The sequence below is a fragment of the Labrus bergylta genome, chromosome 1, assembly GCF_963930695.1.
Source record: "Labrus bergylta chromosome 1, fLabBer1.1, whole genome shotgun sequence".
Lineage (NCBI taxonomy): Eukaryota > Metazoa > Chordata > Actinopteri > Labriformes > Labridae > Labrus > Labrus bergylta.
The window spans coordinates 4,533,862-4,554,870 of record NC_089195.1 but is presented as its reverse complement, the minus strand read 5'-3'; the positions used below and the strand labels follow the sequence as shown (position 1 = coordinate 4,554,870).

Here is a 21,009-nt window from a genome sequence, read left to right as displayed (position 1 = left end):
AACATATGAGGGTCAGGTGGCATTGTTAAGTGTGTGTGTCAGTGACATCCATAAAATTCTTGCTACCTCTGACTTAAGGCAGAATGTGCTGGAATATCAATCTGTCACCTGCATCAACACAGGAGGAAAAATCCCCTCACATTTACAAGCATGTGCGACCTTAACCTGCCGGTTTGTACAGGTGCGTGCATGTACGTGTGCGTGTGTGCGTGTGTGTGCACGTGCGCAGCCAACCCTTCCATTCTCATCCTCACGACAGATCACCTTCAAGGCAGCACCCACATAATGACTTCCAGCCAGCACTGAATAGCATGTTGCCTGTGTTCAGTCGATACACACTGCATATCATTACGCCCATCCAGCATGCCTGCTCCTCTTTCACTGTCAAACAAGCCTCAGTGGATTGCATTGTGCTCCATTGTATACATGCAGCATGCAATGTTATTACTTATTGATCCCTGTTGTGTAATCCTTCTCGTGAAGAGAATGCAGGGACAGCAGGAGGATAAGTGGATGACGTCAGTTGAACTTCATCATCTCTGCTGTCTCACCTTTCACTGCCAGGTCATCACCCTGTGAATTATTGATAAACGAGTGTCTCTACTGGAGATGTGTCCAGGGTAGGAAACTAGACAGAATGTGCTAAGAAGTAGAAAATACTAGGTAGCTGGATTTGTTGTTCTTTATATTGGGGTCTGTGTTTTACAGACACATTGCCCCTAGAGAACAATAAAGTTTGTTTAGCTGAAGTTCAGTTTGTTCAAGTTTTGGTTTTTGGTTTCCACTTCCAACACGCCCCTTTGCTTTAAGCTCCACCCTCTCTTCTTTGTATTTACTGTCTTTACTTAGCTGACCAAATAAATAGAGAAAGTATGTCAAAAAAAGCAAAGGAAATACACACGCACAAATAGGACCCCAAAGCTGTTGGGGGGGTTTGATGCCTTGCTCAATGGCACAACAACGGTACTCAGGAAGTGACCTGGCACCTCTCCAGCGACTAGCCCATCTTCATACTTTGATCCGTTCCGGGACTTGAACTGGCGATCTTCTGGATCCAAACCCAAGTCCCTAAAGATTGAGCTACTGCTGCCCCAATCATTGTCAACTTAGATTATGGTGAAACTGTTTGTTTCATTAAATTAGATTGGATAAAATGGCATTGAAATCTTATAAACCAACATCCTCAAGCAGAAGAAAAAAAAGAAGTCAATGAAATGGACTGACTGGAGTTTGAGAAAGCTTTTATTCAAACTGAAGTATATCTGATGTGTGTTTAACTCCACGAGGCAACAGCTACCCTAGTTATTTTTGGCCTTTTGCCTTTTATTAGATAGGACAGCTGAAGATTGACAGGAAATGCTGGCAGGATAGAGTGGGGGGATGACACGCAGAAAAGGGCTGGGGGGTCGGATTCGAACCCAAGTCCGTTGAGAAGAGGACTGTTGCCTCTGTGCATGGGGTGGGCGACATTAGCGCTAGGCTATCTGGCACCCCAACCCAACGCACTTCTAATGCAAGTAGAAGAGCAGAGTGCAGGCTGCACAGTCTGTGGAAATGCTGGACTTGAATTTTTATTATCTGAAGTGGATCCATTTTTTATTTTTATTTCAGTCAGTTGAAGTCTGAAATTCTGGTGCAGGACAACGGTCATTAGTATTCTCCTAAAACACATTAAGGGGAGCAAATAAATCACCAGTTAGCAGCTGATGTAAAAGTAAATAACTTTGAATTGCAGGATTAATGAATTGCTGCTTTGACCGCTGTCTTTATGGTAACCCCCCCCACAGAGAAGCATTACCATGGGCACGAGTCATCTATCAGTGCATCAACACTGAACCAATAGATGTGTCAAGCCGTTGCCTAGCAGCACGTCAAGCCCTTCGGTTATCACCAACATAATGAGCGATGAGTCTGTAATGAGTGTCGGCAGGTAGAATAGCAGCCACAGCTCAGTTACTGTCACAGTAACCTTACAGTCATGGAGACACACACAGCTGATTGGGTTACACAAACTGACTCTATACGTGTGGCATCTGTCACACATGTACAAAAGCACATGCGAGGACACCTTGAAGATGAGTAAGAAGAAGAAATGTAATCCACTGTGGAGCGCCTGCTGGTGCATACAGTGCACAAAGTCAACCCTCCTGAGCTGTATTTTTTTAAGCACCTCAGCTTAAATGATAATGTCTTTGTGATTAATCGCAGCTATTATTGCGTGATTCATTTCACAGTCGGCTGAAATGCCATTTTATCATGAGTCAGTGGGATTGAATGCATCATCCAGACGGCGCTATGTAAACATCATTAAGATGATGTTTGTCAATGCCCTCAAGGCTTGTTGGCGGTGTTGTAAATGACACTGTAATAATAAAGAACATGAGCAGGGAGAGTACAATTTTTACACCACTAACCTTTTGTTAAAGAAGAAAGTCATGTTTTGATATCCCTCCTGATTCTTGTTTTCTAAGAGAACACAATCAACATGTAAACATGCAGTACAAAAACAGCAAAAGACGTTTTCCTAACCACTCGTTTTGGTGATTTATCTCAAACACATCAGTACATTAGCAACACTTTACACTGATGGTTCCATCTGTTCATAGTGATAGATTTCACTTCTGTAGTTTTATGTTACAGTCAAAGCGACTCTGCATGATTGGAAATGAATACCTGTGTGTGTGTGTGTGTGTGTGTGTGTGTGTGTGTGTGTGTGTGTGTACTGTACTTGTGTGTGTGCTTGTGTTTTCACTACAATATCCTGGATGACTGTTAAGCCGGGCTTTTCATAGCAACAAGTGCAGGGCGTGGGTTGGAACGTGGGCTACCTGTGCTTCAGAAGAACTGCTGCTGTTGTGACTGAATGCTACAGACTCATCATGTTTCCACAGTGCTAAAATTAGTCCCAATGGTTATATGATGGAGATCTGGGTCAATGGTTTCTGCAAAAAGGCAAGTTTTGTTCCAGCACACATAGGACAGAAAAACAAAGCGGACATAGTTTGGAACACATCCGAACAGACTTCACTAAGCTGTACCTGTGTAAGAAGGATTGTACACTGTTGTGTGGTGGGAATGTAATACCAGTACCCTCTCTTACCACCAATGTGTTAAGTTTCTTGTATTTAAAGTGGCTGTATTGTCTTTTTGTTTGCTACACCATGGATGTAGAATATGGTTGTAATTAGCATGGCATTAAGCAACATAATTGATAAAACATGTTTTGTTTGGTTTTGAATGATTTAATTTACTTTCTTGAGCCAAACAAATGAAGTGACATTCAAACACGGTTTCTAAGGAGAAGGCATGCACTGGTTGTTTACTGGTCTTTGATCTTTACTAATTAATGGTAGTTAGATATAGACTGGAGTTTTTTTTCCTTCATTGGAACCATTCAATGGATATGTTCAGCTGCAGGCCCCTGATAAGGTTTGCATTTTAATCAATGCACAGCTTGACATTGTAAAATAATGAACAGGTTATTAACATCCACATTACATATTTGATGACTGTCAAAGTCTTCTGTAGTATTTGTCTTGTATGACAAATGAGAAGTTATGTTGTGCACTTGATGTACAGAGGCTATGGACTTCATAACGGCAGCCGCGGGTTCGAGTCCGGCCTCCGTGTCATCCCCTGCTCTGGCCTCTAATCATTTCCTGTCTCTCTTCAGCTGCTCTATCCAAAGAAGGCAAAAAGGCACAACACTTTTCTGTAAAAAAAAAAAAAAAAAAATGCAGACTGCAAAATTGTCCTTATTTGGAGGATGAAAGTAGCCAAATAGACTAATCTGCAAGGGGGACGTACTCCCAGATTTCCCCCTCCTCCCTGCACTTACTGCATATCCAGTAACAAATTTGACACCAAGTAAGCTTCAATGAGAGTTGTTGCTATGGTAAACACACCATATTTGATTGGTACCCTTAGAAGTAGTTTGTATTCCTTTGCAAATCAATGCACCAAGTGTAGTTCCAGACCTTCCTGCATTCAATATTTTCCAATAATAATCAACCTGATTTCAAATAAACCATCTTAACTCTTATTGAATGAGCATGTTTCAGTTTCTTTCTGTGCAAAATAAACCAGGAAGTCATTTGTCTACCAAACCTTAGAACAGTTTTCTCAACATCTATGAAAATCCTCTTTGCATAGTAAACCACTTAGCTGATGGCAGGTGAGTAATGGCCAAACAACTTGATAAAAAAAAGCAAATATACAGACACACAGCTCACCCCTCACTCAATGTAGTCAGCCTATAAAGTGCTGAGAGATTAGCTTGCTGCTCCACAGAGATGTTCATTGGAGTATGACAGGTATTAGTCGCACACAGGCCTGTGTATTGTGATGAGGGATCGGAGCTGTTGTGTGTTTGTGTGTTGTTATTAGTGGGATAAAGACCTCTACACTATGGGGCAGACTTATACAGACCTTTTACCCTGTTTGATTATAATGAGACATCCTTGACCTTTGGTAACAAGGCTCCAGTGAGGCTGTTAAAAGTGCTTGTCCCTGATAGTAAACACACAGCGCTGTTTTTTATAAGAGGAACCTGACAGATTGATGTTTAAAGGAGCCATTTCAAGCCTTTTACATCAAGAGGTCACATCTTGGGCACTGCGGACATGAGCACACTCAAGGATTTGTGTTGCTGAGGTAATTAGAGGAGTGAGAACAGACGTCAGGCTCGAGGCAGCTTTGGTCTGTCTAACAACTTCAAACTTCAACATGGGATTTTAGAGTTAACAGTGAATCTTAAACTGAAGAACTGCTGGGTTGAAATAAAGGAGTTCACATCCACAGAATGACTCAAAGCTCTTTAAAGCATAGTGCTTAAACATCGTGTTGTGACATGCTCTAAGGTCTATAGTCCTCTGGCAGTGGCAATACATCATATAGCGAAATAAGGGTGTTGGAGTGTTTTAATGTAGGTTATTTATGAGCCAATGAAACACAACACATTCTGATAGGACAGCTTCTAAATTTATATGTGGGGACTTATTTTAGTAAGACACTTATCTAAACAGTAGAGGAACTGCCACAGTGTCCACTAAGTGCAGTAACACATATATGTAGAAAATGTATGTCAAAACAATTCACTTTAAATTTAGTTACAGACAGAATACACTGACATGTACCCTTTACATTTGTGGAATTGTTAGATAGCAAACTGTTGCCTAATAACATACACAGCCACCAGACTGACATTAGCATTCACATGGAGTCTCATATTGAGCTGTGTTTTGTAGTGAGTGTTAGCAGAGTGCATACAGGATAGAAGACATCTTTATATAAAAACAATCATTTTAGATGAATTGAGTAACTTTGCCATGAGGAAAGAACTGGTTCTTTGGGGGCTTAATGCTCAATTATTTCTGCTTCTGAAATTAACCTGCACGTGTAGGCGTTTGGTAGTTGGCAGTTGTTTAACCGTCGATTTATTATGTCTGCTCCAAAAGGTAAAGCATCACATGTTCATTTGAAGACTTAAACTGTACCCAAGTAGGTGCAGCTCTTGTTGAGATAAGTACACGTGCTTTCTCGTGAAAGACAATAGCATGTCTTGAAAACTTAATATTACAACATGGAATGGCTGAAATGCTGTTAACACTTAAACATAGACTTTAAATCAAATCAAGTTTATTTGTATAGCACATTTAAAAACAGCTTCATCTGACCAAAGTGCTTTACAGGCAATGCATAAAAATAAATAAATAAAAAATCTATACATATGCATATATATATATATATATATATATATATATATATATACACATGTGCATACACATACATACACATAAATACACACACACACATATATATATACATGTGCATACACATACATACACATAAATACACACACAAACATATATATATATATATACATTCAGCCTACATACATATTACATTCCCTCATACCTCTATGCACATGCATACATACAGATACATACCTAAGCTAAATGGGGTCTGTTTCAACTTGTTTTAAATGCCAGGGAAAAGAGGTGAGTTTTGAGTTTTGATTTGAATGAATTTAACAAGTTGATTCAACTACTAACAGTTCCTCTTTCCCTATCCAATGCTAGAGTGCTCATTCTGTAAGGCTGTAAGAAATATACTGACACATATACTGAGTAATGCTAAATCATTTTTTGTGATAATGTAAGAAATGTTTTATAATTGACCTAAAATAAATAATTTATCATCTTAAAGACTAGGGCGCAGATTCTTCCCAATAGTAGGCCCAGACTCACTGTAGAACTCAATCAGAACTGTAAATGTTTCTCGTATCTCAGGCTGTACAAATGCATGATATGTTATTGATATAATTATAACTGCATGGGTAGATCAAATGATGTCCAGGTGGGAAGGGGGGGTGACCAATTTAAGAAGGTGAGGACTTGTTTCTTGAGGAAATGTCATATTTTCTGAATGTTTATTTAGATCAAACATACAGTAGACACTACACTCTCACTCTTACTGTTCAACCTGGGTATCAGGAAAGGTCAAAATGTCCCCAAGCTCTAATACACTTAATCCACTGAAGCTCCTTCCATTGACTTGCAAATACAAATAGCTGCAAAGCCGTTGAGTCTTAAAGAAAGAGTTCTTGGTCAAGGTGTAAGTTAAAACAAAGGATTAAAAGATCAATGAGGATGAAAGATGTTGGGTTTGCTGTTTTATTCCACTGTTTACTCTCCGAAGAGTGCGTACAAGCAAATAAATGAAAAAGCTTAAATGTTTGACTTTAAATATATCGTCGTTGTATCTGAGTGAACAAAAGGCATCTGCTGTATCCCAGTCGATAGCCGCAGAGTGAATGAGTGCAATGATCGAGACCTTTTAGATACGAGGGGTTGCTAAGGAACATGAATTCACACATAGCCTGCTTCTCTCCACAGCAGCTGCGCCCCCTTTACAGCCCGATAATGCATTCAGCTCAATCTGTCCGGGACCATGTGAGCCACATTCAACAACTGCTCTCCTGTGGCCCAGCCTAAGACAAAAGGCCTCGACCGCGCTCTTAGGATGGGGGCCAGATTTAACAGTACACACGTTTTGCAGGGTGAAAAAACTGGATGGGTCATTATGAGATAAACACCGATGAGAGGAAGAGGAGGCAGACAAAGGAGGAGAGAGAGAGAGCACAAAGCGTTAGAACTGGCTGCTTGCTCTTATCAGGACTCCACAGGACAGCTGGTGCTGCCAGTGTTAGCTTTCACCTGTTTGTCAAACTGTCCTCTGTGATAATGACAGTGAGTCCTGAACTCAACAAACTTAATGTAAATTGTTTTTTCTTTGACTTTTACAATTATTTTCATTTACTTTTGAAAGCAACCACCTGCCATAGGGCTGAATTAAACTCTAAATACTGAAATACTGGAGGCAGAATTATCTTATATTTCTTTGATGATTGATGGTCTGTGGCTTTGGACTCTCATAGAACGGTAGCCAAACATTTTTTTGTTGAAATGTTTCCAGAATAGTTGAGTGGAGTTTGATTGCAGAGAGGCATCAACGTGCTGATACATCATCGTAAACCAGGTTTTTGCTGATGTTTATGCAGACGTATCAATCACTCAGAATTGAAAAGACGGGGTTTTCTTCTTGCCAGTACATCAGACCCACCAATTCCTACACCGACAGCAGTTTGAATTGCCCATAATGCAACACAGCTGGGAGAGCTTTGTCTCAGGAATGGGAATCTATCTCTCAACCCACGATCACAATTACTTCTGCCAACAACATTTCTATTTTGGCCCATAAGTTGACCACTGCTGAATACAAAGTATGCAGGTGAGAGTTTGAGGGAAGTTTTGGACTACATACACATACAACAGAGCGGAGCAGACATTTTGACTGAATGTGGGCACAACAGAAGATAAATGAATCGTCTTCACCACAAAATGCTGGAATGTCCAAACACAAATACTAAAAAACTTCTGGAAATCATTTGACATTCCCAGAATGATGATTTATAACATGTTGAAGCAGGATCAGCGTCTCTGTTGAAGCAATTCATCTCAGCTCGGCTTCAGAATGCTAATCTAACAATTTCAATCTGGAAATAAACCAGCTTTGATAAATCTGTTCAAATTGCTCCAGTAAATGCTGTTTCTAGTAGCTGTGCAAGTCCTCGATCTTACCACCCTCAGCTACTCTGAAGCAGACTGCATTCAGACACATTTACTACCAAGAATTAAGCAGCAGGACGAGCCTTCTTCAGAAATACTGCAAGCCGTTGAACGTCTTGGTTTGAAGGGTGTGATATGTGTTGTGTTCTGTCTTGCCAGGGATTTGTGATTGAATTTTGGGATAGTTATTTGCAAGAATAATGTAGCAACCAACTTATGCAGTCACAGTGGATAAACTTGATGAAATAGGTTTGCTTTCTAAAGTGCTGTTTGTCTGGGGAAAGTTCAGTATGCACAAAACAGAGGATCATAATTTCGGTCTGACATATTTTGCAATCTTGACCTGTGTTGAGATTTGCCTTTCACCCTGCAGAGCCCGGTGTGATTATTGCTGATTAGCTCATTACTCCATTGCTCAGAAATAATCACCAAAGAACCCTAACAGAAGAACTCAGAAATCTTAGATTATGTTGTAATATCGGAGGTTATTTTTCTGTGATGCAAAAACGTTTCATCAGATTTCTAACAAAACATCAGGGAGTAATTACAGTGACAGTCTTAACCTTCTGTTTCTAATTAGGACTTTTTTTTTGTTTCACAGTAAAAGCTCTTCTTTGTCTCACTTCCCAACAGACTCCCTTGGTGGCCCGTTTCCATCTACGTCACACCGATGTCACCACAAAGCCAAAAGGTGTCTGCCCATTCAGTGTGGCATCATCGGCGGGCAAATTCCCCTCAGCCCGCTTCTCTTCCATCCAAACACCAAGGGATCCCAAATTGTCATGGATGTCACCCAGAAGACCGCTAAGAGACAGGCCAGTTTCTGCAACGCCATCACATTCTGCAACAGGCCCATCGCTCTGTATGAGCAAGTCCGCCTCAAGGTATTTTTAGTCTGAGAGAAGCGCTTGAGCTAATAAACATCTTCAAGCTTTTAAACTGTATTATTCTGTTTTTATCTGAGCATTTAACTTAAAATATGAAGTCGCACAAATTACTGTATACACGGCAGCTATTTTCCTCAAATGTCACACAAAGGGTGTGACCAAGTGCTGCTACACATTTTGCTACCTGGAAATCAACGGATCATTTTAAGTACAGGAACTTGAGAAATCTTCAACATTTTACTATACTTGTTGATTAATCAGAAACTGAAAAAACAATGGCTGGTGAAACTTCCGAGGATCTGTAGATTAGGCTGTATTTCATCATACTAGATACCATCTACAACTTTTCAGCTAAAAATGCTGTGAGCTTCATGCCTTTTCCATTTTATTGTGTAAGCTTAGAAATTCTTCTCACAGAATCAAGTGAAAATACAACAGATGGTGGAATAAGTGAGTAACGCTGGGCCATAATTGAAGGTGAAACACGATTTTAACAACCTTTTGAGATGGCAATAAACAACAACTAACATTAGCAATCAACCAATTCCTTGCTAACAACAATACTGTCAGCTAGCTATTTTTTGTTTGCCTTCTTTTGGATGGGGTATCTTTAAAATTACAGGTAATGTGAGGGAGACAGGAGGGGGGGTGTCATGCACCAACCAAGCCAAACCAGCAAGTTGTTACATTCTCTGGATTTATATTACGCAACCCAGATCAATATGAAATATTACCCCAAGCAGAGCTGAGTTCAATGTTGAGGAAAACTGCTGCACATTTCAACAACAAGGCAATTCAAAGTGCTTCACACAACATCAGAAGCTTCATGACAGAGGAAAAAATAAATCTTAAAACAGAACCTTTCGGATATTCCTTGGCATTTTTACTACCTCCTTCATATCCCAGATTTGAAGGACTCGTGTGAGATTTTCCCTGAATCCTGAAAACATCTTGACAGGATGTGTATTTTTTTTATGGTTGTACGCAAAACCTCCAACTGTTGGATAATTATAACAACAGTACTGTGAATAGCAATTCAACTTCTTGGTCTCCACTTCAATGAAGGTCATTTAAAAACAATGAAGTAGTGAGAGTTGTTGTGGATTATGTCAATTAAAAGCCTGCACTTTTTACAGTGTCTCTAGGAAATAAGCTTTTGTTTGTTTGTTTGTTTTTTGTCTGCAGATCACTAAAAAGCAGTGCTGCTGGAGTGGGGCTCTACGTCTGGGCTTCACCTCTAAAGACCCCTCCAGGATAAATCCTGACAACCTACCTAAGTACGCCTGCCCCGACCTGGTGTCACAGAGCGGCTTCTGGGCCAAAGCACTGCCCGAGGAGTTTGCCAATGAGGGCAACATCATCGCCTTTTGGGTCGACAAGAAGGGGAGAGTCTTCTATCGCATTAATGAATCCAGTCCCATGCTGTTCTTCAGCGGAGTCCGCACAGCTGAGCCCCTCTGGGCACTCATTGATGTTTACGGTCTGACCCGCGGAGTACAGCTGCTAGGTAAGACGGCAGAAACATAAAATAACTAACCAGGCGAAGCTGACAACTGGCCTCTGGCATGTGCAAAGTAAGCACCACCTATAGAGCTACAATTGCCATATTTATGGGAAATATGTTGAGTTGAAATAAAGCAGTATTATCCTTTAAGGCCTGTTTTGTAGGGGAGGGGGGGCTTGTGTCAAGTTCTGCCTTTGATAGCTTAAATATATTGGAAAACATAATGCTTACATTGTGTATAACTTATCGCCATAATAAGTCTGGGAACAGTATGTTATCGTGGATTACATTTTACCCTATGAGCATAACCTTCACCCTACAACAATCAACTGACAATGAAAATCTTTTGTTTTTAAGTTTTCATTTAAGCTGTTTGGATTTCATGTAATTCTTCACAGTTCTGAATACAAAAACTAACACTTGGGATATTATTTTCTCAAACTCTTTTCTTTAGAGGAGTTTTTTGAAAGCAACAAGGTGTTTTTTGGTGTTTTCAGATGACCTCCGATTGTTTTGCTCTTACTTTCTACATGACGGCAGATGAAAATGCAAGTTTTCTTGTGTCCTCATGTTGACAGTAAACACGTCCTTTACTAGAGGTTACCCTTCCTGTCTTTGTTTTCAGTGAAGCCTTTCATGAGGCAATGGAAGAATATGAACAAAGGCTATCTATATCTGACCAATATTTGGCCCCTTTCTGTTTACACTAGAGACACACTGCTGTGTATTATCAAGGTATGCTATAGCTAGCTTAACATACATAACACAGAGGCATAGCACAGGGTAGTATAGCCGAGGCTTTGATGTGAGAGAATGTATACACATATTTCTTTTCCCTGGAGAGTCAGTGCTGTCATCCCCTGTGTGCTTGTAAAAATAGACCAAGGGTCACATGTCCCATAGATAGCACATTTGATTGTAATTGTGCTCTGAGTTGATTGACACTGGTATCTCCAGGCCAGTGGGGGTGGATGTTTAGTGTTTTGAACATGAGGGAATCCATACTAGTGTCTCTCTCTTTGTTCACCTCCCCCTTGTTGTCCAGTGGAACCTATTGTTCTTAATTTATGTTTTAGTCCAAAAGTCATATTTAACACATTTTGCCTTTACATATAAGTGTTTGCAGAAGGAATAAAACCTTTGAGATAAAGAGGAACACATAAAATGTTTTAAATATCAAACAGCAAAGGCCAACCAGCCAAGCCTAGCACCCCAAGGTTTTCTCTGATTGAAGTGTCTGTAACTCTGACCCCTCTCAAACACTGCTTAAAGGCCCCTCCTTCAATGAAAACTTCCTCTTAGCCCTACTTAAGTCATTTCTACGGCCCCTCTAACAGTTAGACCATATGCAGGGTAGCCAACTGAGCAGTGCTCCTGTTCCTCAGGGGGCCGACTGACTGACATCTGCCCCCACAAACAGAGGCCTGTTCAGAGGGGTGGAACGCTATACCGAAAGGTCAAGATAGAACTACATCTTCTAGACTGGACACGGCCCCTTTGTGGTATTGAATGGACGATTGTGGTCAGGCCTGTGCATCACATTTCTGTGCGCAACGCTTCACAAACCTTTCCCTATCCACAGATAAGCCCTCCGGCTTTCACATCTGAGGCTTCTGCTTCGCTTTCACTTCTTATTTCATCTGGCATTTGAAGATGTTTTTTTTTCCCCCCAAAGAATTCTTAAATAAACCCATAGCTTAAGAGGTATATGGAGTCAAAGGGGTGCCTTAAAAATTGAAAAGAAATCTCTGGAAGAATTGGAAAATAAATGCTTGAAATATTACAGGAATTAATTAAAGAACAAAGAAAAAGACAAACTGTAAATGAACTGTTATCAGCATTGTGGTTGTACATTGTTTTTCATTTGAACTTATATTTTAAAGCTTAGGATGACATCATTTGTGTTATTTTTTCCATGTTTAATTATCCTCTAACGTTTATTTTCTAAATGAATTTTGATATCCTGAGTTTTCACTGTTCCTTTGCTGATTGGTTTTTGAAGGCAATTAAATTGTGTGGGCAGAGCTTACCTGCTATAGGCTGTAATGAAGATTACCAAATAAATTGATTAAATTAATGAATCCAATAAATGTGAAAAATAAATGACATTATTTGCATTAAAGATAATTAATAAATCCTCTACACGCAATAATAATGAAATACTAAGTGAATCTATAATGTCGAACAGGACACAAACATTTATTTCCACCCATAGTTTATTTTTCTATGAACCATTTATTCCTGTCAGGGCAATCCTTTGACTCCATAGAGGTATATAATAGTACTAGAAGAGGTACAAGTTAGGCATTAAGTATTTTCTTTTATTTCTTGTCGTTTCCAGAAATCTGAAAACCTAAGTAGCCCTCTTTGAATACATTTTTTGCTTATATGGAAAGGTTGTGACATTTATCTTGAAGCTCTTTCTTACTTTAATTTAGGTTCTTCATCACATTTTCACTCGAAAGCACCAGTTTTCCATCAGCAGATACTTCTTTTCTATTCTCTACTGCTGTGACGACCACATTTCCCCCTCTGGGATCAATAACATTTTATATTCTCTCCATTACAGCATTTTTCTGCACTGAATGAGATTATATATATGTGCCTCCTTTAGAAATACTATAATCCTGACTGCACAAAGATTGAATTAAAATTCTATGGTGGATTTACTTTCTAGCTCAAAGACATTTCAGTACAGCTTGTGTATCTAGCACTTTCATGATGTAAATTAGCAGGGGGCTCTTGTAGTGTCTCCTCCATTCATCAGGAACAATGTCTGCACATAAACACACACAAACACCCGCTCACGCATGCATGGCACAGACACACACACACACACACACACACACACACACACACACACACACAAACATGCACCGTATTTCTATTCAGATCAACCATTCGACTGTCTTCATATCACTTTATATATTTTTTCTTCCAGCGGGTAAATTATGTTTCCTACTACATTCCTGTTAATGGATCCTGTGAATTTGCTGATCCCCTTGACAGAATGTATTTTCAGTCGAGTGTTTTTTATTAACACTAACTGGGTAACTTGCTCTATAATGACTGATGGTTTGACAAGTGGAAGGCAGTTTTGTTATAGGACCTAATTTTTAGTAATTCTGATAACCACATCCTGTTCTTAAAACCCACGCAGAATATAAATGTCATCCTTTCATCCTTTTTAAAGGAAAAATCAACATAGCGCTAAGTGTATAGCTGCACATAACAAAAGCAGCAGGCGGTGGGGGGAGGGGGAATGTGCTTTGAGGTCTTGATTGGGGCACCTGGTTGCATTGCATTCTGGGATTTAAGATTCAAGTGGCCTTGATCGCCCGGTCATGTCGATTTGCCCTTTACAACATCAGGACGCTGAGACCTTAAGTATCATCAGAGCATGCTACACAGCTCCTGCTACAGGCTCTTGTAATATCATGCATTGACTGTTGCAAATACTTACTGGCAGGTATTCCTACATACATGCACTATCAAAGCCTTGCTGATTATCTAAAACGCAGCAGCGTGGCGCGTCTTCAACCTAAAACAGCATGTCTCTCGGCTGTTCATCTCCCTCAAATGGCTCCCAGTTACTGCTCACATCAAATTTAAAACTCTGCTGCTCGCTTACAAAACAGCAACAAAAGCGGCTCCTTCTTACCTAAACTCTCTCATCCAGGTCTACACTGCCTCCCATCCACTATGCTCTACCAATGTATGGTGACAACAGGGCCCTATGTCTCTAACGAGACTCTTCTACTATGTCGCCCCCCGGTGGTGGAACAAACTACCAAACTCCATTCTATCTGCAGGGTACCTTTGCACCTTTATGAAAAAGCTAAAGACCCAGCTCTTTTTTGAGCATCTACATACTCAATGATATCGATGAGATGACGATATTTAGGATGATTTTGATGCTGATTAGAACACAACAGCTGTCGATGTTGTTGACTTTGAAAGTGCTCTTCCTGTCAGCACCTGGGTCCCTTTCTCTTACTGACGTTGTTTCCTTATCTCTAGATCCGTGTTTGTGTTTTATTAACTGCTAAATGATTTGTAGAATTGCAGAATTTCTGTGTGTGTGCTAAATAATCGCTATGGCAAGTTATGATAGAAACCTGATAGTATCTCTGGTGGACAGCCTTCAGTTAGACATCTTTGGTCTACATGGTTAGTTGAACTCAATACAAATGTGTATGGACTGCTGTAGTAATACAAGTCATTTATTATAGCTTGCCCCCCCTCTGTTGCTACGTTACTTACAAGAAACAGCACATCAGCGACAATATGCCAGACACAAGTCTGGTGCAACCCATGTCTGCTTAAATTGTCGGCATGATTATAGTATGCCGGAGTCAAAATGTGGGCATTTTTACAGCTCCATATAAAAAAAAAAAGACGCATACAGGTGTGTTGCTCTGACCTATAGCACATTGGACAACTATTGTGCTGCTCCAGGTGATTTCCCAGTTTGCCTACACCACAATGTAACTCAGATTTTATCATTTGGATCTTGTCAATATCAAGAATTAGATCTTTGGATTTTCGAAAATTATTAATTTCTGTCAGGACCTAAAGACAATTTCAACCAAAATCTTAAAAAGTGTATCTGGAGTAAATTAACAACCCTGCCTTTAAGTGATCCATTGTTGATACAAAATATTGATTCTATATGCCTTCATTTTAAAGATTATTTCACACATGCTAAGAACAATATCTTTCTCTGTATTCTTGTATCGTCTGTTCGTCACCCTGAGGCTTGTTCAGAGGTCAGCTATCGGAGTAGGAGATTGAGTGATGACCCTGGGGAGACATTTTGAACGCCTTTGATGTAGAAAGATTGAAATAGGAGCCTTAGTGTACCATGCGATAATCCGGCACTGCGGGGAATCATCGGAGGGATTCATCATACATGACAGGAACAAGGGAGGGAGGGGTGATTAAGTGCTCTCACACCTCCACAGCAAGTTAAGATTTCCCCTCCCACTTTCCATCTTCCTGATGAGGCTGAGACACAAAACATTATGAATCGTCAACATTAGAGACACTGTAAAGAAATATAGATGATGATGATGCATGTAGGATAGAGTACCTCAAGACTTGGATATATCTATATCTGCAGGCTTTATGATTCCGGGTTGGCCATTCAACTAGCCTATTCTTGTGATGGGGTTATCTCAGTAACACCTGGAGGTGAATATTTAAAATGTGGCACAAACATACTCTTTTACTCAAGACTTAGAGTTGAGGGTTACTGGGATCTTTACACTCAGCAATGAATGCTAATTATGACACAATTTCACAAAAATATCTAAAAGGATAAAATGCTAAAATGACAACATTTTGAATACAGGTCAACTTCACTGTGACATCATAAAGTCCTAATAATCTCTTTCTTAGCCATCATTTCCTTTTTATATACTGTGACCTCACGTCAGTCCCATATTAGATATTCTGTTGAGGTTGTTTTTTTAAACTCTGTTATTTTCTTTTACCTGTCCATGCAGGTGAACCATGTAATGTGCAAGTTATTAGTGGAAACCTCCCCTCACTCTGCCCTTGTCTTACCTGTTCATTCTTAATAGGACGGTCCACTGACATTAACATGCTCTGTAGAAAATACAGATCAAGAAGAAAGACACTCTTAGGCATTATTTCCCATATATTTTAATAAAAAAAAAAAAATGCACATCTTGGTGCACTGGATCACATTTGATCCATGATCTATATGGAGCCACTGTTCAGAATGCATGTGATCAAAGGAACATTAATAAACATGGTTTTAATGTAGGCCTACTGCTAATGAATCCCTGTGCAGTCTCAATGTAAAGAAGCAGTCTTTATTTATATGTAGGCACTTTGGAGATTTGCTGTACAAATGTGAAGACAATCCAGTATCATTTTAAATATTGTTAGCCAAATCTTGTGCAATCTTTCACACAGAAAACTATCGTATATCACTCATATTCTATCGTTTATTGGTATCAGAAGACACTTTTCTCCATTCACTCTTATTGTGATTGTGTTTACTGTGCAAGTATCAGCTGGTACCTGCACGTGACATTGATAAAGAAATATATATTTTTTGTTTTTTAACAATCCCAGAAATAGAGATCTACGTTAAGATCTGATCAATTAAACTAAATCTGTGATCTGTTTGAAACAGTGAGGCATCTGGTTGCATCCCCTTATATGCACGGTCATGACCAAAGGTTTCATTTATTGAAAACACTGATGGATGTAAACTGCAACTTAGATAGTTTTCAGAGGCATACAAGGTGTTGTCTCTGCTTAGACACCTGAGGTGCTACCTCAGGTGTCTGCACCTGGTCTTGAACTGGGCAAATATAATATTGCAGAGGCTTGGCAATATAATCTTTGGGGCAGTCTGAAGCTGTCCCCATACGCTTGAAATCCATCAAACTTGAAAAGCTTGTTTAATATAAATCCAATGTCCCAGTCCTAAGGTTAGCTGTCATTCTCATAATGTACACACACCTACACACACACACACACACACACACACACACAAACACACACACAGCAGAACTCTACTTGACATTGTGAAGGAGGCTGAGCGAACAGAGCAATTCCAGCTGTTGTGAAGGCAGCAGGACTCAGATTGTATGAGTCGGTCACAGTGGAGCTTTAATCAAGAGGGGCCCTCTGTGGGACTTCCCTTAAGGACAGGGGAATGGAGTCTGATTGCACAGCCTTGAGGCTGCTAACACCTCTCAACCAAGCTGACTCACAGAGAAAGAGCTGGCCAATCTAGCAAAGAAGCAAGGCAGTTCATTTGGTTCCAACGAAACATAGAGAGGATATCTGTGTTTCATCAAGAAAACTGCATTTTAACTGAGCGGAGGAGGGAAACTAAAGAGCTTCTGACGTGTGTTATGTGGGATTGTCCTCAGGTGATGGATTCAATGACACGGTACAGCTCTTGACTAGAGAATTAAGTCACATTGTGCCATCGGGAAGCAGCAACATTTTCTGCCAGATTAGATGATTGACGTAGCAGCTGTAGATTTTTCTTTTTTATCAGGTCAAGCATAGATATGATGCAGGTTTCTTACAAACATAAACTAACGCTCAAATCTTTGTGCTGAACCCTCGAAATCCTCTCGTCTCTTTATGTAACCACGCAATTGTTTATTTTTGCAAGATGAAACGGCATTGATTGCAGAAATGTGCTTTTGTGCAAAGATGACAGATGTGGGCTAGGTGAAAGGAAAACCAAAGCCTGAAAGCTGAAGTGCTTCACTGAGAGTAAAACAATGTGTGAAGGCTTGATGGATGATGGCGCGGCAGAGACGACTCTTTTTGTTTACGTCTTTCCCAAGACATGTCAGAAGAGCTAGCTTATCTGTGACACCGCATCAGTTAGCGTGGCAGGGTCGTCCTCTTTTGAACCTTTCACAACACGTCGGTGACGGTTCAGCTAAATTGAGGCTCCTGTCTGACTGGGATCTGAACCAGGAACCTCCTCACTGTGAGACCACTGAACCACTGTGCAGCCACCATAGTTTATAAGGTGACTGAAATACATCCTGTAAAATAATGTTTTTCTAAAAATAATGATACTCCTGGGGGGAAAGTGACTCAGGTAGATTCTAAATCAAAAGTGTATGTGACAACAAAGCCTAATACTGAACTGCTAACAACACTTTGACTGACACAAGTCTGGTGAAGACTTGACTATCTGAGACGTGACACATCTTTTAGCATGTGATGATAAGATACTCCAAACTCTCTCAGATTTAATTATAATTTGTTACCAGCAACTTAATAAGATTGAGCAGCACAGCGTTTTGGTATTAGGGTATTTATGACATATTCAAAATTGGATTAGCCCAGTTGGTCTGGTCTTGGCTCTCATGCAAATGAAAGAGGCAAAAAAAAAGAGCAGTGATGAGCACAAAGTTCACAAGTGCTATGATCAGGTTTGTTTTTCTCTTCCTAACTTGGTTTCAAATGTTGTTGTTTTTTCAGCCTCAGGTACAAAGACACTATATCTCTGTGAATATCTAATGACAATAAGTAGAACTTTTCAGGGGATCAGATGAAGCCATTTTTTTAAAAGAAAAAAAGTCTGAAAGTATTATGAGAACAGACTTGTTTGAAGCATTACTGCATTATGTATGCCTGTATACTGTATATATCATAAAAGAGTCAATCAGGGGGATTTTAGACGTTCACTCACTCTTTGGTTTCCTCTGTACTAAACCCGGCTCCACTCCTAGGACTCAGCTAACATGAAGTCGTCTGGAATGATAGAGGTCCATTACAGTCGTTTGTCCATGTTTTCCAGCTCAGAGAGAGAGAAACGGACCAAGGTTCCTTTACTTCAGGGAGAGAGCAATTACTTTCACTGAAATGATGATTTGATTATTGCGCGCACTTGACTGGTACTGTTGTTTGACTTGGCAGGATTCAGCGTTCCAGTTAATAGCAGCACTTACAAATCCTGATGCCTACACACACACACCCTCCCAACGAAAACACACAAAGCAGAAAAGCTGTAGTAAATCCACCTTTTGGGACTCGTTTAGAAAGGGAAGCGATTTAAAAAACATCTAGACATCAAGCAAAGCACATTAAGGGATGTTGTGTGTCTTGGCTTAAGCTGGATTTATGATTGTTGTCGAGAGATCAAAAGTCCAGGAAGAACAAACTAGATTTGTATAATCTGGCGTTTAGATTCAGTTTTAAATGACTGCACCTTGGCTGCTCTCTACAACACTGTTTCCTGTTGAATGACATGTTAGAAGTCTTTTTTTTAAATTACTCTTTTTTTAATTTAAAACCAGAAGCAGCGAAAAAATATCCAAACTCATAACTTCAAAAGTGGTGAAGGTCACTTATCATATTAAAATGTGTACTGTATATAAAAAATAAAAAGTATAGCCTCTGTAAAATTGGTTAGTTAACTCTGGGGTTTGCAGCCCTGTCAATCACAAACTGCCACGTCAAAGGAAATTTGTGATCTTGAAAGGTGCTCTTCAAAAAGAATTAAATGCTTATACTAAAGGTAAACATACTCTGAACTACTTGGTGGTTCTGGTTAAGTAGTTAACATCAAACTGTATATGTGACTCAGAGGTCTCCTATTTTGGGGAGAACTCCTTTGAAGGCGTGTCCTGGTCGTTTTTCTGACTTCAGGATTTGAGGTCATGGTTGCGTCTACTTTTGTCATTATAAGCAAAGATAGATCTGATTGAAGTGTCCAAAGTGTCTTGGATTATGACCCCTCCCCCCCCAAGATTTTTTAAATGGACAGAATAAGGCATTTTGGCTGTTGGTGATTACTGTGAGCTTTTACATGACACACTTTTTAATGTAGATGTTTTTCTTAATATGAATGACGGCAAAGCGTTGTGGACGGCCTGTGTTGAGATTGTTTGACTTAACATGGTAATAAATAATTAACAGCCTTTCTCCACGCCTGAGCTCAGGAATAAACAGGGCGGCTTTAATTTAAGAACCTTAAATGATGGAGGTTATTACCAGCCGAGGTCCCGGCATTCTGATTGGCAGAGAAGGGGCGGCTCATGCTGAATTCTGCAGATGACCTAAGGATGGGGGCTTTTGTGACTTGCCAGGCGTTCTGCCCGGCTCTTTGTTATGGCCATGTGTCGCCTTGGGAGCCTGCTGCTCTTTCCAAAGCCCGGGTTCAAAGCCGCCCCAGCCTGAACAGGGAGTGAGATTGGACCAATGCCAGGGAATAAAGAACAACCCCAAACATCTAGCACAAAGACCCCTCTGACTCCATCTCTCTTTTCTACCATCCTACTCTCTCCCTTTCTCTCTTTTAGCTGATTTATATGTCCATCTTTCACTCACTACAGGCCGGTCAGTTTGGGTGTCTTAATTCCTCGATCAGTCACTGAGCTACACTCAGCCTCTTTCTTCCACAAAGACCCTGGGTTGTCTCCCTGACTCTGTACTCTACCTGGATATCTATCTCTACCTTCGGCCTTCATAGCTGATCCCAATTCCCTGAACAACTTGTCTCCTTATGTCCTCGTGTCTCATCTTTCTCTCTCTCTCTCTCTCATCCACCTCCTCTAAAAATCGCCTCTTAGATTTCTCTTTTCATTTTCTCTCTCCCTCTTCACCTTTGCCGACATCAGATGAAACCCTCGGGAGACTATGGATAAAGATAAGCCCTGTGAGATAGATTGTGTGCGTGAGACTGAGTAAATCCTCCACCCGACCAACACCCCCCCCTTCTCAAAGCACTGGCTCAAAGTCCTGGCACGTTTGCACAGACTAGCAAAGCCACTAAGCCTAGCCTCTATCTCTCTCCACCTCCCCGTGCACAGCATTAGCTAACCTGCTTTGCGGCTATTCCCTAATCAAAAACATTTACAGCATGAGACAGGGCCGGTGCACGGGGCCAAAATAGACACACTGCCACTCTACATCCCAATCACCCGCCACCCTTGTCCATGTATTTGAGGTGGATTAGTCCAACAGGTGCTTAATT

The 21,009-nt window shown here is 40.3% G+C and overlaps 1 protein-coding gene across 2 annotated transcripts in view; it reads left to right on the top strand.

The window, feature by feature from the left end:
* neurl1aa (neuralized E3 ubiquitin protein ligase 1Aa) overlaps window positions 1-21,009 on the top strand; it is a 74,611-nt gene that overhangs the window by 31,082 nt on the left and 22,520 nt on the right. For both annotated transcript variants that reach the window (XM_020639101.3, XM_020639102.3), the window contains exons 2-3: window positions 8,763-9,013; window positions 10,202-10,523. In XM_020639101.3, coding sequence (XP_020494757.2) covers window positions 8,763-9,013; window positions 10,202-10,523 — 573 coding nt within the window. The remainder of the gene's footprint in view (window positions 1-8,762; window positions 9,014-10,201; window positions 10,524-21,009) is intronic.